At 26.2% G+C, this 17,406-nt stretch overlaps 2 protein-coding genes and 1 long non-coding RNA gene across 3 annotated transcripts; 1 reads left to right on the top strand and 2 right to left on the bottom strand.

Moving 5' to 3' along the window:
- Window positions 1-1,164: 1,164 nt before the first annotated feature.
- LOC141524602 (uncharacterized) lies at window positions 1,165-11,666 on the top strand. Its single transcript, XM_074238626.1, is given in 9 exon segments — window positions 1,165-3,041; window positions 3,895-4,021; window positions 5,288-5,426; window positions 6,644-6,723; window positions 7,766-7,941; window positions 8,045-8,250; window positions 8,583-8,610; window positions 8,613-9,357; window positions 9,360-11,666. Coding segments are annotated over 9 exon segments (1,713 nt in total). The 5' UTR covers window positions 1,165-2,885; the 3' UTR covers window positions 9,416-11,666.
- Window positions 5,713-8,934, bottom strand: LOC141524603 (uncharacterized). Its single transcript, XR_012478729.1, has 3 exons — window positions 8,800-8,934; window positions 8,562-8,726; window positions 5,713-5,849 (listed from the first exon to the last, which is right to left on the bottom strand). It is a non-coding gene; the product is annotated as an uncharacterized LOC141524603 (long non-coding RNA).
- On the bottom strand, window positions 10,024-17,212 carry Hip1 (Huntingtin interacting protein 1). Its single transcript, XM_074238625.1, is given in 12 exon segments — window positions 10,024-12,095; window positions 12,171-12,548; window positions 12,551-13,568; window positions 13,715-13,803; window positions 13,877-13,964; window positions 14,056-14,194; window positions 14,312-14,508; window positions 14,591-14,927; window positions 15,008-15,320; window positions 15,323-15,364; window positions 15,752-15,815; window positions 16,401-17,212. Coding segments are annotated over 12 exon segments (2,913 nt in total). The 5' UTR covers window positions 16,485-17,212; the 3' UTR covers window positions 10,024-11,931.
- Between the last annotated feature and the right edge of the window lie 194 nt (window positions 17,213-17,406).

Here is a 17,406-nt window from a genome sequence, read left to right as displayed (position 1 = left end):
CTATAAAAAAGAATTAATGCATGTTTTAAAAAAATTTTTTTTAAATAATATTTTCATCACGAAAATACTTTGATGGGCATCGAATCACTCATAGTTGAGCAAGTCAAAACATCAACAGCAAATGAAGTGCACTTGCTGTTGGAAACAGATACTACTCAAAGAGTAAATCCAATCGGTATTTAATTTGGACTATCAAATATTTAAGTCAACTTTCTAGGTAGGAGAGAATTTTCTATCCACACGCCACCTATGATAAACTAAGAACACTTAAAGATTCTAACTGTAAATTCGTAAACTAAAATGTGGTTAGAATCAATTAATTCCAGCAAATATTATCCTTAGCAAACCTTCTGAGTCCCGGTCTAGAAGCTTCGGCTTGGACCAAAAATAAATAAAATAATAAATTACGTTAACAATTTTGGACGTAACATTATTGTATTTTTGATGATACTGAAATTAATAACACTGAAGTTGACAGATATTAAGAATTTTTTTGGAATTTTATAACAATTTAATTATAAAAAAAAAAATTTCATTAAAAAATTTCACATGTAAAAATTAATAAAAATTAAAAGTGAAAATTTTTAGAAGCATTTTTTTATTGTAATTAATTTGTTAAAAAAATTTTTAAAATTGACAGCTGACCGCTAACTTTAGTATTATCTAAAATTAACAGATATTTGTCATTTTTTTTATTTTTATAATAACTAAATTATCATCAAAAAAGTTAATAAAACAATTCCATGTCTAAAATTAAAAAAAAAAAATTATGACATTAAAGTTAGCTGTCACTTGACAATTTTTTAATTTTCTTCAACAAAAAAATTTGTTTTAAAAAATTATTTTTAAAAAATTGCATTTTTAATTTATTAATTAAAAATTTCTTCAAGTCCATTTTTTAAATAATTTTTTTGCTATAATTTATTTATTAAAGAAAATTAAAAAAATTGAGAAGTGACAGCTAAATTTAATGTCATAAAAAAATTTCAATGTCATTGTTTTTGACATTCCCGCTCGTGGAAATCAACAGATTCGGTAGAATCTGGCGCCAAGTTCCGTTCTCAAGCCAGACTACCGAGTGTGTATATACCGTAAGCAGAATCGTTTTTTGAGGTTACAAGTTTTTTTTGAAATTTAATTTAATTTTTTTTTATATGATATTTTATAATAGTAGTTAATGCTTTTTATTACGCGTATCACTTGATTATTATCAATTATCTTTATAATTTCTATTTAAAATTATTAAAAATAATCAGCACAAACTATAGCGACCCAGACTTTTAGATTTTAACTTTTTTCTTATGTAAAAAGCGGACGGCCAGAGACTAAATAATATAATGATGCATGCTAATCTTATAATAGATAGGAAACTACAATGAAAAAAAGATATTTGACAGCTTGCAATTACACACGCCAGGCGGGGCAAGAATAACTTTTACATGAACTATAGCTTAAAGGGGATAGTTTGCCACCGGAAATGTATTAAATTAAAATTGTCAATTTTTATTATAATTACAAAAAAAACTGAAATCCGAACAAAAACAGTTTCACTGTAAAAAAATCGTGCCAAGTCCATGTTCATAAGACTATTAAGAAAAAAAATTTTATTTCTTTACAAAAAGATATAAAATAAAAAATTAAAAATCCAAGTAACCGATATGGTTGTATATGATTTTCGAAAATTAAAAAAAAATTTTTGTAAATTTAAAAATTAAAAGAAACAATTTTAGAACGTACTTGGTATGCGTTATTGTATACTTGAATTTTTTTTAAGTGTCCTAGTAGATACAATTTAGGAATTTCATAAAAAGTGAAATATTTCGTAACTACGCACACTAAATACGTTCCAAAATTGTTTCTTTTAATTTTTAAATTTACAAAAATTTTTTTTTAATTTTCGAAAATCATATACAACCATATCGGTTACTTGGATTTTTTAATTTTTTATTTTATATCTTTTTGTAAAGAAATAAAATTTTTTTTTCTTAATAGTCTTATGAACGTGGACTTGGCACGATTTTTTTACAGTGAAATTGTTTTTGTTCGGATTTTTATTACGGTTGTTATTATGACTGGTGTTAAGCTTCTTGATATTATATACAGAGATCGCCGCGATCAGTTCCTCGAATGCACAACAATTTATGCCTAGGGCAGTACTCGTATTCTTGTTCTCGAAGTTACGTGAAAGAGGGTTGTGACATCGCATTCGTGAGAAGAAAAAACGTCGATACATACTGTAATTCAATGTAACTCGAGGTTACAGAAGACAGTTGAGGATCCCTGGTTTTCTTTCATATCATGAGATTTTTTCCCAACTGTCATCATTGTGTTATTACATATCAGAGACTCAACATTTATCCCCACCAAATTTGCAACTGATATGATAATCGCGTTAACAATTTGTTGTAATGGTACGCAGTGTTCAGGTTCAGTTTGACAAAAAAATTGAACGAGCGTGAGCCACATCACTGATAAGTTTCACTAGTGTATGTGTATTGCTCTATAAACCTTGACAATTCAAACTTTTTTACTTTTGTTTTTGTTTTTGTTTTTTTTTTCTTTTCCTGTCTTTGTTTAATGTTAAAGCAAAGCTAATAAAATTTTTTTATAATACTGATAATTAAATGGTGTTTTCCCTTTCACTGCCTCAGTATATTAATTAAGAAAAGTGCATTTTTTTTTTGTTTTATTTAGTGTAAAACATTGTATGTAAGTGTAAATTATTGCATATAAATATATATTGAATATTGATATTAATAAAAGACAAAAGATTATAAAATATACAATAACTAAGTGGAAGAAGTTTAAAATTAATTATAAAAACAATTAAATTTATAAACATTTGATTGATTATCTATTTGTTATACAAACAAACGTACGTTGGTATGGTATACTTGACGAGTGCTTGGGGTATGGGAGAAACTGATCCCAAGTGTTTAAGCACCAACTTATCCCCAATTTCATCCTCTACGTCTTCATCAGCTACTGCATTCCGTCAAGAACATGATGAGGAAGTTGCTTTGCACCCACTCAATAATCAGGTTATTATTAATTTATTTTATTAATAAACGTTACTATTTATATTTATAATTATTTCGAGTATTTATTTTTTTAATTTAAACAAACAATTTATTAAACTTGTATTGACGTCAGTAGACACGTGTCACAATAATTCACGAAAATCAAATCTAATAAATTAATATTATTAAAATTGCAGTTATTACATTTAAATTGTTTTGTTATTTAAACTTGATTATAATCGAGACATATGGTAAGTATAATTTATTTAAGATTATTTTTTATGTTATAATATCACATGTTTGTAAACCTAACATGTCAACACGTAAATGTTAATTATCGTTATATATATATATATATATATATATATATATATATATATATATATATATATATATATATATATATATATATATAACCCGCATGAGTCATTAAATTTTATAAATGTGTTTCTTTATGTATTCATTTTTATAGGCAATCATAAAATATACGGTTATAACTTGAAAACGATTCTTTGTACATATTTTTAAAATTTTTGTTTATTTATTTGTTTTATGAGTAAGAATAAAATAAAAAAGTTTGATTAAAAATTCCTTGATAAATTTATTTTTTAATAAGCCCAGTTATAGTTGATAAAAAATTTCTCCAATGGTTTCTGCCAGTTCTCAAGACTATTTAGGACAAACTATACACTTACACTGTGACCTACTTTTTTATTTTTAATTTGGGATGCATTCGATTAAAGCTATTCGTTTTATGCAGCTGAAATGTCCTTCGACTATCGACTCAAAATATTTTATTTAATAATCACAAGAAGAGATATTGACGTATATGTATATATGTATGAATGTGCATTTTTTATTTGTTTTGTTACAGGTTGGAGGACACACTCGTCTGTTACTCCTCAATCAAAATACAATATGCAAGCCGTTGAATAAAAGAGAGTTGGACTTTTATCGAAACATTCCTCAAGATATACAAATGTTTGTTCCTAAATTCAAAGGTAAGATCATCGAAAAACAAAAAATTAAAAATATGTTGAATTTTTTTTAATAAACTACATTTAATTAAAATTTATGAGATGAATTGTGCAATTTTTAGTTAAAAAAAAAAAACCTTTCACTTTCTTATACACTATATTTGTTCATTTATTTATGCATATATTTTTCTTTTAATATTTATAATCTTACTATTAAAAAAAAAAAAAAAAAAAAAATTAATAAAATCAATTGTGAATGCTTGTGTTATCCCACTTGTCAATGTTGCTTAGATCTTTTAAATCATGGTTGTAGATATTGTATACCGACGTCATTTATATAAATCGATTATTCATTTCCCACGCAAATAATTGCGCGAATTTATTTTATCATTATTTAAAATTGATCGATAATTATTAAATTTATTATTGTTTTGTAAAATAATAATAAACAAAATAAATTAAAAAAAAAAAAAAACAATTTGTATAAAAATATTTATGTAAGAATAAAAAATCAAAATAATATTATTACAAGCTATTATTTTGTAAAAAGTTGCATTAATTTATAGTAAAAATTAGTACATACAAATAAAATTGCACGTACACAAACAATACAAAAATGCACACATTTATATATTTTTTTATTTATTAATTTGTTTTAAAATATTTTGGCGCCACATTTCATCTATAATTTTGTTTGATGCATAAAATCGTTTCACTCGTGACTATTTATTTGTTGTCATAGCGAAATAAATTGCGTGCAATAAATATCTAATTCTGTGCTGTGACAATTAAAAGGGGCAATAAAACTTCAATTGTTCAAATAAGGTAAGTTTTAAAAAGTATTTCATTTTTCTCTTTCTTCATCTTTCTTATTCATTGTTTTAATTTTATTATATATTTTTTTTTTATTTTTAACGATTCATTAAAATTATAAAAATTTAAAGCTTTTCATACTTTACTGTTTACAATAATTATCTGAAAATAATCTCTGAGCATATATTTTTTATTCAAAAATACGTCCAAAAAATTATACCAAATAAAGGTGGGTCTCATATATATATATATATATATATATATATAAAACTAATAACTATTAAATATATTTTATAAACTAAACAAGCGTATATTAATCTACGGTAATAATTATTTTTCTTTTTTATAGAAAAAGTTATGACAACAATATACTAAAGTAATTGTAAGATGAATGTTATTATCCCTTCCACAATTAAACAGAATAAAAAAAAATTTAATTTGAACAAAAAAAATGGAATAAATTGGCTGATGTTTCAGGTGTTATTCAGGCGTCCAGTAGTTGCGGTGAAGTAGAGAAGCGTTACAGTCCAAGTTTTAGAGATGCTGAAAATTCATCACATCATCAGGCTCAAGTTGGCAAAAGTTCGACTAAACGAAAACGCGATGACGTCCTTAGGTAATGAAAACAAATAAATTTAATTTTAATATATATTTTTAACAAATATTTATCAGTTGTTATCTGTTAATTAATGATCTGTGGTAAATAACATTAATATGAATGAATTAAGATATATTCAAATTGTGAAATTCAGTGAGCCGGTAGAATAATATTTAAATTAAAGAAAAACCAATAACATTAACTTGCAGTAAGGGCATACAAGTTTTTATGGTACCATGTTACGGGTTGCAATCACACAACTGCTTTGTTGCATTTGCACAACTGGTGGCATTTGTGGTTCATACGAGGGCCCTACATTCCCTTCGTGGGATGCTGAGCTTCTTTTGCTACAATCTCAATTGTATGTGACATAACAAACCACAGGCGAATCACAATAAAGTGCTGTTTTACCCTTGGTACAATAATAAAAATTTTATAACTCTGAAATAAAAATAAAAAAAAAACGCGTTATTAGCTTTTATAATTATTATTATTATTATTATTATTATTATTATTATTATTATTATTATTATTATTATTATTATTATTATTATATTGTACTTATTAAATACAAAGCTTAATTTTTAAGTGATTGATAAATTTTACTATTAACTTATAGGCAAACATCTTAACCATTTTTCTTTTATGGCAATAAGGGTCAAAAATATTATAAAAAAATTGAGAAAATTTTAATTTTTATTAATTCTGTATAAAATACTTGAATTATAAAAATAATTCAATTTAACTTCAGTTTACAATAAAACTTATAAAAAAAAAAAACGATAAATTTTATCCTCATTGTCTGTCAAAGATTAAATGTATCAGCGTAACGTCACCTAATCGTTTAGTTTATTATTATTTGAATGTCTGCGATAAATGACCGACGATTTTTTTGGCAGCTAAATTACTTCCTTAATATCCTTGCCAAATTAATCATCAAATAATTTAATATAAATTTTTATAGCTTTCATATTGTTATAATTAAAAGTAATATTTGTACCTATTACTTGTACAAAAAAATTTTTTTTTTCACATTAAAGTTATTTTATTTATTTATTTATTTTTTTTTTAATTCTGACAATAAAAAATTTTATTCCAAATATACTGATCAGAGTTATTTTAATTTATAAATAATTAAAATGTCTATTTATTATATTGGTATATAGTTGTAATTTTTTAAATAAGTTCAAATAATGTTTTAAAATATTATATTAACAAACATTTGAATTTTACAGAATGAAAATTCATCGTAAAAATAGTACAGTTGATGTGCTGAAACCTGAATCACACTTGGATAGTTCTTCAAATAAACAATGTATCCTTTTTAATTTAATTTAAAATATTATCCAAAAAAAGTTTGGAAAATCCAAAAGTGCACGACTCATAATGCTCATTTAATTATGAAATATTAAAAAAAAAAAAAATAAAAAATAACGAAAAAAAAAATACATGAGTAGTGCAAAATAAAAAGAAAAAATAAATTTTTAAAATAACAGCTATACTAGGAAAGTTATGCACAAGCGCCCCTGGTGGAATAAAATAGACATACCATCTATAGATATAGATATATCACCATCCATGTTAATTTTACATGGATATATATAGATATACAGTCTTGTAGTTTTCGTTTTTTATTAATTGCAATTAAACGACACTGAATTAATTAATCATACGCATTCAGTGATCTACAATCGTCGATTAGAATTAAAAAAAAAAATTTAATTCAAATAATGGAGTTTTTCACAAGTTACAGTGTTTCCGGGGTTTCATACATGACGGACAGGAAAATTTTTTGACCTATTTTGATGTTTTTTTCCGTTTCTATTGCCGTAAATCAATTTTTAAAAAGTATGGAATTAATCTCCATTAAATTATCTTGACAATAGTATGCAAAATATCTTGATTCCGTGAACTAACAAGGCTATAATAATAAAAATAGCCGCAAAAATGAGGCGAAAAAAATTTTTCGATCGTAAAGCACTCTCTGATGCTTCGCATCATGAGTCGTGCAATTACCATTTGAAATAATGAAATTCAGACATAATCATAAACAATAATAAGCTATATCGTTAATTTTTTAAGCTGTCTGGTAGTGTGTTAAAATATTTTAAGCTGAATAATCAAGTCATTATTTATTTATTTATTCAATCTTTGCTAAAAAATATTATCATTACGCTTATAATAATTTGTTATGTAAACATAAATTTTTTTTTAGTTTATTTATAAAAGCAATTTGTGTAATTTTTAAGTACTTAAAAATAAATTGATTCTTTTTTAAATTATGTAGATGTTAAATATTAAATCATTTTTATGATAAATTTGTAAACGAATTTATTTCCTTAACATAATAAATATAGATTTTTTATTATTAGAAAATATAACATGTTGTTACACTCATCCTTGTATATTGGATTTAAAAATGGGAACAAGACAACACGGAGATGATGCTTCGGCAGAAAAACGTAGTAAACAAATAGCCAAATGTGCCGCAAGTACATCTGCGTCTTTGGGAGTGAGATTGTGTGGTATGCAGGTGTGTTTAATTTTTTACAAGAAAAAAAAACAATTGTTGAAAGAAATCAGTGTTTACATATTTTGTAAATAATAAAATAAAAAATATGTTTGTTTTTAATTAGGTTTATCAAGCAGATATTGATCAGTACGTGAAAAGAGATAAATACTGGGGCCGCGAGCTGAACGAAGAGGGTTTCAAAGCTGCACTGTATCGCTTCTTCCACAATGGTTACTGCCTTAGAATTCAGGTGATCCAGCGGGTAATTACTCGATTGGAAAATCTTCGTCGAGCTATTGAGAGACAGAGCAGCTATCGTTTTTATTCTTGGTAAGTTTTCATCTTCATTACATTTTCATGCATAAAAGAAAACTTTGTTTTTTGTTTTCTCTTGATAAAAAAAAATTATCAAAAAACAAAAAAAAATATCACAAAAAATCGTAACAACACACAAATGAGTAGAATTGCATCATACGATTCCGCCAGTGCAATAGGGAATATCGTGTAATATTCAACAGCCTCCGGACTGCTGAAGGGCGCGAGAAAGGGCCAAACATCATCTCTTATTCTCACGGTCAAGTCTCTTTAAGCATTAAAGATTAACAACGACAACTAATTAAATAAAACAACCATAAACTTACTTTATTTATTATCTATTACAGCTCCTTGCTAGTTGTTTACGAGGGATTTCAAATGAAGATTACTCAAGTCGTTCAAGAAGCCCATTAACAACACTCGGCGTTGAAGAAGAATCCAATGAGTCATCGAGTTTTGTTGAAAATCTTACCCATGATTCGGATAGTTTCCTAGATGGCAGCAACAGCAATGCATTAACGGATTTTAATCTTGGTCATGAAGAGGTTAATCAAACAATCTTACATCGTGCTTTTGGTGAAGCAGCTGCGCGTGGAGCCAAACATGCGACGGGTTTTTATCCAATAAATGAGGAAACTGTTTTTATGGACCCACCATCTAATTTAATTAATGCAACGGTGGTACCAAGTCAAGATTATGACAGTTGGACCTTTACAGACACTAAAAGTAATCTAAGCAGTCACAATATTAATACTTCAAGCAGTAGCAGTAATAGTAGTGATAGTGATAATGAATATTGTTGTGTTGGTAAACACACGATAACAAATTCAGATGATATCAGTTCAGACTTAGATCTAGGTCGTAAATGCTCGTTGAAAAGAACACGACCAGGACATAGATTGGATATTTATGAAGGTCAAAATCATCAAGATGAAGAGGAAGAGCTTAAAAGCGCGACAAAGAGACTTAGAGTTAAACATGATAATAAAAATCCTCCTGAAAATACAATGGTTGATGTTAGAATGATTGATTTCGCGCATACAACATTTGAACATAAAATAGCCTCAAGTTCAGTAGCATGCCATTCTAATTCAACAGTACATCAAGGACCTGATTGCGGTTTTTAACTGGTCTTGATAGTCTTAGAAGATTGTTAATGGAGATACTTGCTGAAGGTTAACAATTACGTTTCTTCAATTAATATTTTTAGTTTCATGAACCATGAAAGGACATGAACTTTTTTCATTTCAAACGAGAAATAATAAAAAATAGATAAATTATTAAATTATTGAATAATAAAAAATAAACGTTCAAGTCAGTGTGATACTGCGTTGAGTCATTTGATTGTTGGCCTGGTGCCATGTACCGATCAAGCTCCGGTCAGTCGGGTATTAAAAGATTATTAGGTGAATCATTAAATCCGATCTGACAATTGCAATGGATGTCTGTAATGAAGTGGATTATTCTGGAATTTTCTTCATCGTATAAAATACATGTAGTATTCCATGAGAAAATAACGCTATTGAATACTTTTTTTTTTTGTTGTCGGACTAATAAAAGAAGATAAAATGAATATTTTTTAATTTTTAAACTGCAGAAAAATGTAAAAAATTAATCTTATCGTACTCAGAAAAAAATTATACAAAATCAAATAATTGATAAGAAGCGTATATAATTAACGTAAATATTTCATAAGCCTATCAAGTAGATGTTCGATTGTTTAAAAATATATTAAATAGTCATTTTGGCTGTATCATTATCAAAATGTATATATTGTAAAAAAAAAAAAAAAAAAAAAAAAAAAAAAAGTACTGAAAAACAGAACAGAACAAATGAATAAAATGAACAATAAAAATTATGATACGAATGGCAATAATATTTTTCTCTTGGGTCGATTAATATTATTGAAAATTTATAAAATTAAGTGAAACTTAAATAATTATGATTTTTATTTTAGCGAATGTGTTGTATTAAAAGAAAAAAAAATATTTATTATGTACGGAAAATTGAAATTTTAAAATAAATAAATAATGACATGTAAAAAAAATGAAAATCTTTTAAACGATTTGTCTTTTGAGTTGAAAAAATGAATTAATTTTTTAATGTTTGGCCGAAGCTTTATTTATGCAAGGCCACCACACTAAACAAATAATAATATTTAAAAATATTTAATAATAATAATAATCTAATGGTGTTCTATGTATTAAAAAATAAATGACAGTTTAGTTTCTACAACTATTTCTCATGGAAAAAAATTGTTTTAAATATTTTTGAACAGAGATGTCATAACTGAAAACAACTGATTTAAAATGTTAATAATAATAAATAAAATTACTTTTAGAGTCAAATTATAAACAGATAATTCATTGTAAATATTTATAAATTAATTTCTGAACATTTAAGTACGTATTGATCTTCCAGTTCAAACTTTTTACAATAAACTTGATAGATCTTCGTTCATAATAGGGTAAAATTATCGAATTTGAACATGTAAAATTATGAAAAAGTAAATTGTACAGTACGAAAAAAATTTTGCTATTATTGCTGTCGCATTTAAGATATTTCAATTAAACATTTCACCATATATATTTCTTATTCTCGTATATTAAAATAGAACATAAAATATTCACAAACGATATGATGTTCAAAACCAATACTTCTACTCGTAGCATTTTTTCCATGAGCAATGATTAAATCTTCGTACAAATATAATATATATGTATATTTATTATTTATGTATTATATCAATGATCAAACTGTTAAATAAGATGTAATTTTTTTAATTTGAATGACAAAAACTAAAAAATCAGAGTATTATTTTGATATTCGATTTTTTTCAAAATAAACAAAATATTTAAATGTATACATGTTATTAAAAGTATTAATAATAAATAAAGCGTGCGTCAAAATGAAAATATTCCATTAGACATCATAATTTTATGTCAATAATTAAAATTTATCCGTACAATAAAAATAAAAAAATTCCATAAATTAGTATTTTCAATTATTTTAAAACTGATCCTTTAATTATTGACGTCGAAATTAGTATAAATAAATTATCTTATTGTGCTTTGTACATTTCAAAATTTTTATTTTTATTTTTAATAACAAATTTGTATAATAATATTTTTTTTTTCTTTTTTTTTAGTACAAAAACTAGATTGACAAACTTATTTAATTGTATCAATGGAATAAATATTGATTACATACATAAGTTGTTAAATTAATTAATTTGTAGGTATGTATAATTTAATGTAATCTTATTTTTAAATCGTTTTTAATATATTTTAATAAATTAATATTTATTTACTAAAGGTCGATGGTTTAGTCTTAGTTGTTACTTTCATTTGTAGTACAGTGAGTGTTGTACTTATATGTTAGTCATGAAAAAAGAAAAAATATTAAATATAATAAATAAAAATAAAAATTAATAATCAAATAATGATTAATAGTTATTTTGCAATTTAATGCAAATAATATTTGTTTATCAATAATGTCAATTGTATTTTTAAAAATCCGAGCTCAATGTCAAAAGTAGCATTGAATCTCTGTGGGCATGGAATAAACAGTTCTATCTTATTTTGATAACGTCTAAATGATAGTTTTAGTACTCATTAGCTAGTCATTTAGTGTTGAGATAAAACGAATCAAAATTTGTTACATATATATTAATATTAATCAATAAATATTAATAATTTACTGTTCATTTTCACCGGCTATCTGATAATGATGACGACGTAACGCAGCCAGTCTTAATCTTTCAGTCTCCAATGCTTGTTCCAACTCAAGAACGCGTACCTGCGCTTCCATTTCGAGTCTTTTGGTTTGATGGAGACTTAATCCACACATATCTAAATCATCTAATAAAATTGAAAAAATTAAAATTTTTACAAGGCAAATATATTGAAAATAGTTGTAATTGATTAAATATTTACCATTTTCTTCAATAAGTTGTCCACAACTTTTGGCAGTAGCAACAACACTACCCGTAGCTTGTGTAACTTCTCTCGAGGCTTCTGAAAGTCCAGCTAGATTTCTGCTGTTTTTATCAGCCTTCACTCTGCTTGCTACAACTAATTGAGCTGTTGATGCAGCGATACCTTGTGACGCAACGACAAGCTGTTCAAATTTACCATTACCCAATACCACTTTATCAGCAGCTTCTAACAAAAAATTAGCTCCCATCGCAATAGCTTTCGCAGCAGATATTAAACCTTCAGACCATTGATGATTTCTTTTATAAAATTCTTTAGCTGAAGCTGTACCTTTACCCTGTGCAACTATTTCTGTTTGTAACAGACGAGATTTTTGACCAAAACTCTAATACGCTTCATTAACTCTGTACATGAATCCAAAATTTTTCCATTAACTTCAAGTTTTAATCCCGAATCATCAGCACGTGATTTATTAAGCATCTCTTGCATTTTATTAGCTGCTTCTTCAATAGCTTTATCCATACTGTGAAGTTCATTCTCCACTAAATCACCAAGTAAATCAACATTACCTCTCGCTTTCGATAAAGTATTAGCTACAGTTGAAATGACATTCAATTGCGTTTTAACTTGATTTATCAAATCTACAGAATTGGTTGATTTTTCTTTTATACTGGCAAGCATTGCCAGCGATTGAGTAGCAAGTAATTTACATTCTTCAGTTAACTTATCATCCAGTGATATGTCTGTTGATGTATTTGAAGTTGATTTTGCGTGAATTATATTTATAGCTAAATTATATGCAACATTTAATACAGTACGAATCAATGATTTTCCATCTTTAAAATCAGTTTCGTAACTTTTATATGAAGTTTCTAGATCATTTAATAATTGTAATGCAGGATTTAATAAGCTTTCAAGGTAATCTGGGGTACAGGTTAAAGCCGATATAGCCGGATTATCAATAGCACTTGATGCATTTTGTATCATAGCTTCTGCACAAGAGATGCTGTTTAAAATCAACTCACACTGAGTAGTTTCAAGATCTTTTTTTCCTTGCACACGAGTTCTTTCAATTTCAGTTTCCAATTGGTTTATTCGTAAATCCAATTCTTCTTTTTGAGCCAACAAATCATGAAGGTCACCTTCAGAGACAGCTTTTTCTGATGATATAAAATCAATTTTTGCTATAAGAGCTAAATTTTCAGTTTTAGCTTCATCGAATTGTTTTCTGACTTCATCCAATTCAGAGCGAGCTTTAGCAACTCTTTCAGCCTCTTGATCAGCTGTTGCTTGTCCTTGATTAAGCTCTTGAAGACATTTTTCAGCTTCTTGAGTACGTCTTTCTGCTTGTTCTAATGATATTTTAATTCCTCCTAATTGTTTATCAACTTCGGCTTTCTAATAGTAAATAGAAAAAAATATATATATTTTTTATTTGTTATTGATTTTTGTAGAAATATCTTTATCTTTTTGATAACCATTAATTTACTTGCTTAATATAAAATAATTAGTCATAAAAGAGATAAAAAATTATTTTACTGTACCTTTCGAATTAAGTTAATGTGTTCTTCTCGTAATTTGGAATAAACCTCTTTTAACTTTTGAAATTTTTCATCAATGAGTTTATTTTTATCTTTAAAAAATAATTATTCTCATTAAAAAAATAGCCTTTGTCGATAATTTGGAATTTTTATTGTTACAATTACCTTCAAGTTCTCTAACTTTAAGTATTGCATCAGCGCTTTGTTTTCCCAAATCGTCACATAATTGTTTTTGTTGATCTATTTCGTTGTCCTAAAAAGATATTAAAGAAAATTAAATATATGATTAGCTTTAATCGATTTTTGATAAAAATAAATTATTTTATTTTTAAATAAAATATTACTTTTGTTGTAATCATCAATTCCAGTTCTCTAATATGACGTTTCATTTCACCCACAATTTTCTGATGTTCTGATAAAAATCTATGCAATTCTTCTCTTTGCCTTCCATTTTCATGATGTAAATGATCTATCAAACTATCTCTGTAAATTTAATATATTTCATATTTTTTTTTTTTAATATTCGAATTTTTCTATGAAGTTGCAAGATTAAAATTTATCAGATATTATCTAATAAAACTGTTATAGATTAAAATTCACCTCTCAGCAAGTACGTCTGGTGATATTGAACCATTTCTGGCGACATCAGTTTGATCTCCAGGCATTGAATTTGTATCAGAAGTATCAATAAGACTATCTACTGTAGATTCGTGATCAATTGATTCTTCCTGCGGCAATATAACGACTGGAGTAACATATGTTCTTAATTCAGATTGAATTAAAAAATTTGGTGGATTCTGAAATTTTAATAAAAATATAAAAAATAAAATAAATAAAAGTAAAAAAATTATTTTCAACTTAATAAATCGTTCTTCTTACTTCAGGTAATCCTGGGATAGTAATTAAATGTTTGAAATATTGCATATGTTTAATCGTATTATAAAATGTTTTTAAATCATAAAATTGTTTAGAAAAACGATCACGATGTCCTTTTAAGGTATCAGCTGGTAAAGCACCATGAAGTTTGAATAATATTTTAACACAATAATCATAAAGTTGAGAGGCATCTTGGATACACGGTATTAATGGAGCTAGTCGACATTGTCCACAAGGAGTCATTGAATTTGATCTTGATAAATCTAATGATCCAAATACAGCTCTTTGTAAATTTAAAATATCATCCATGTAATCAAACATTTCTACTGACATTTGAAAACTAAAATAAAAAACGATAAATTTTATTAAAAATATTTAATTTAAAAAATCAAAAGTTATTTTCATCAATTAAATATTTACTAAATATTAATGTCGTTTTCACCAATAGCTTCTAATTCTTCATTAGTAACTTGAAGATTACCCGGTAAACCAGGATTGCGATTATGAAAATCTAATTTAGTGACAAGTAATCGAATATATAAATGAATTAATCTCCCGTATCCTTCCCTCAAGTGTTGCCACATTTTTCCAAGATCTTCAAGTTTGCCTCTGTGTCTTTGTGAGTCAGCAATAACTCGTGGATGACCTTCTCGCAATACTTTGTGTAGAACATGACAAAACTTCCAAGCGACAATACGATTTTCTTGTAATGGTTGGCGTAAAATAAACATCAAAAGATTGCTCCACTTTTCTCTTGATATGTACCAATAATAGCACCTGAATTATAAGTTAAGGACATATATATCATGAATATAAACCATCCAGTCCATTAATAAAATATTTTGAAAATTTTTATAGCTATTTAGTTTTTTTTACCAGTCAAAAATGACCATTTAAAAAAATTTTTAATAATTTGATTCTTAATAAAAGCTTGAGCATGCTTTTTTGAAAAAGCAACTATTTCTTTTTTAAAAATTTTTTTAATAAAAAAATTGACAAATTTGCTCCATTTTAAAACTTGTTTAAGATAATGACGAGCAAGGTCAGTGGAGTTGTCTGACAATTTAAATAGTATTACAAAATTTAATTAAACATGGAGTAACAAGTTTTTTTTATGATTAATCACTACTTATTTAATTCTATTAACGCTTATTAAAAGGATACTCCTAACATGTTTTTCTTTAACCGGAGTCTCTGTTGGGTTAACTGCTTTGCTGATACTAATACTCTGTAAGATAAAACAGTAAATAAGCAATTGTTTTAAATTAGTTACAAAACAAATTTTCAATGAAAATGATAAAACAATGTAAAAAAAAAAAAAATAAATAAATAATCGAAAGAACAAAGTTATATCTCACCTGATGTTGTAATTGTTTAGTTGATACTGGCGATATTGGCGACATTGTTAATGATTATGAAGAGGATTTTTAGGATAATTATTAAAAAAAAAAAAAATCTCTTATTCAGAAGAACTGTCTTATTATTTATTTAGTAACATCAAAAATGTCCGTTAGTCCGCTCGTTAATCTTTTTATTTAGTTATTATATTTATTGACTTAGTTTAGTCCAAATGGAAAATCTAGTGAGAGATTTAAACCGAATGACTTTGTTAATACGTTGATTTAAATTAATTCCATGCGCTCAATATCTCATGCTTGTTAATATATTATAGATTGAGAAAGTAAATAAATGAATCATTCTGCCTTGAATGTTTTTTTTTTTTAATAACTTTATTTTATAAGTTAATACTCACACATGCATTTAATTGAATTTATTATTTTGATTCATAAAAAATCATTGTCATTACGCTCACCTGAAATTTTTCAAAGTGCTCACGTTCAAGATCCAAACTTGTTTTTCTTTGTTGAAGAACTCTAGGAAGTGACAATGATGCCATTTTTTCCAAAAATAAAAAATTTCCCACTCAGTTGATGTCAAAAATCTTTCAAGCCAACAACAATTAAATAAATTTAAGAAATATTATTTTATTTATTATCAAATTTTTAATCATTTAATATTTTTGGAGTTATATTTAAATAAATTTATCTACCAGAACCCAAATACTAAATTAACACTTAATTAGATTTGAAATGACCTTTCACATTTATTCACAAACTTACAGAATGATTATAAATAACATAAACTATTAATTTATTTAGCTCCGATTTATTAATTATTATTTTGATAAATTTCATCGAAAAACGACCCACCCACATCTGCGAGAACTAATACGACGAAAGTAGAAGGAGTAGAAGAGAGTGTTGTGAATTATGAATGACAGAATACAAAATGATAGAGTATCTAATAGCGGAGATGTATATATATTTTATTTAATGTATACATATATTTGTAGTGCATTTGCGTGTGGCATATGTATGTGTAGAATTCTAACTAAAGAGTTTGTTGGTAAGGTTTTAAATATATACACTATTATATACTATAGTTTTACAAATACCATTTTATGCTCTGATATATCTCTCTCTTTCCACCGGAATTGACCAGTTCCGTTCACTTTATGAGAATAATTATCCGGATGGTACCCGTCTAACCAATATTAAGATCCTCCACGTATTCTGAAATTGATAATGGGAACGGATAGTTGACACACACTCATTACTACTGTTATTGCACAATACCTAACACCAACAAACTGAACGTTCAACGTTCGACGTGAAGCCTGTGAAGCCCAGAAAATTCTACATTTGTTTGTTCAACTGCTGATATTACAGAATTACTCGATGATATTAAAGTTGATAATTTGATAATAAGTCAATAAGTTGATAAATTAATAAGTTGATAAATTTGATAAGTTGATAATA

The sequence above is a fragment of the Cotesia typhae genome, unplaced genomic scaffold (assembly GCF_013202065.1).
Source record: "Cotesia typhae breed Kobodo isofemale line unplaced genomic scaffold, CoteBio_Ctyphae contig_22, whole genome shotgun sequence".
Taxonomy (NCBI): domain Eukaryota; kingdom Metazoa; phylum Arthropoda; class Insecta; order Hymenoptera; family Braconidae; genus Cotesia; species Cotesia typhae.
Note: the sequence above shows the minus strand (reverse complement) of the source record. Positions and strands in the feature narration are given on the sequence as shown.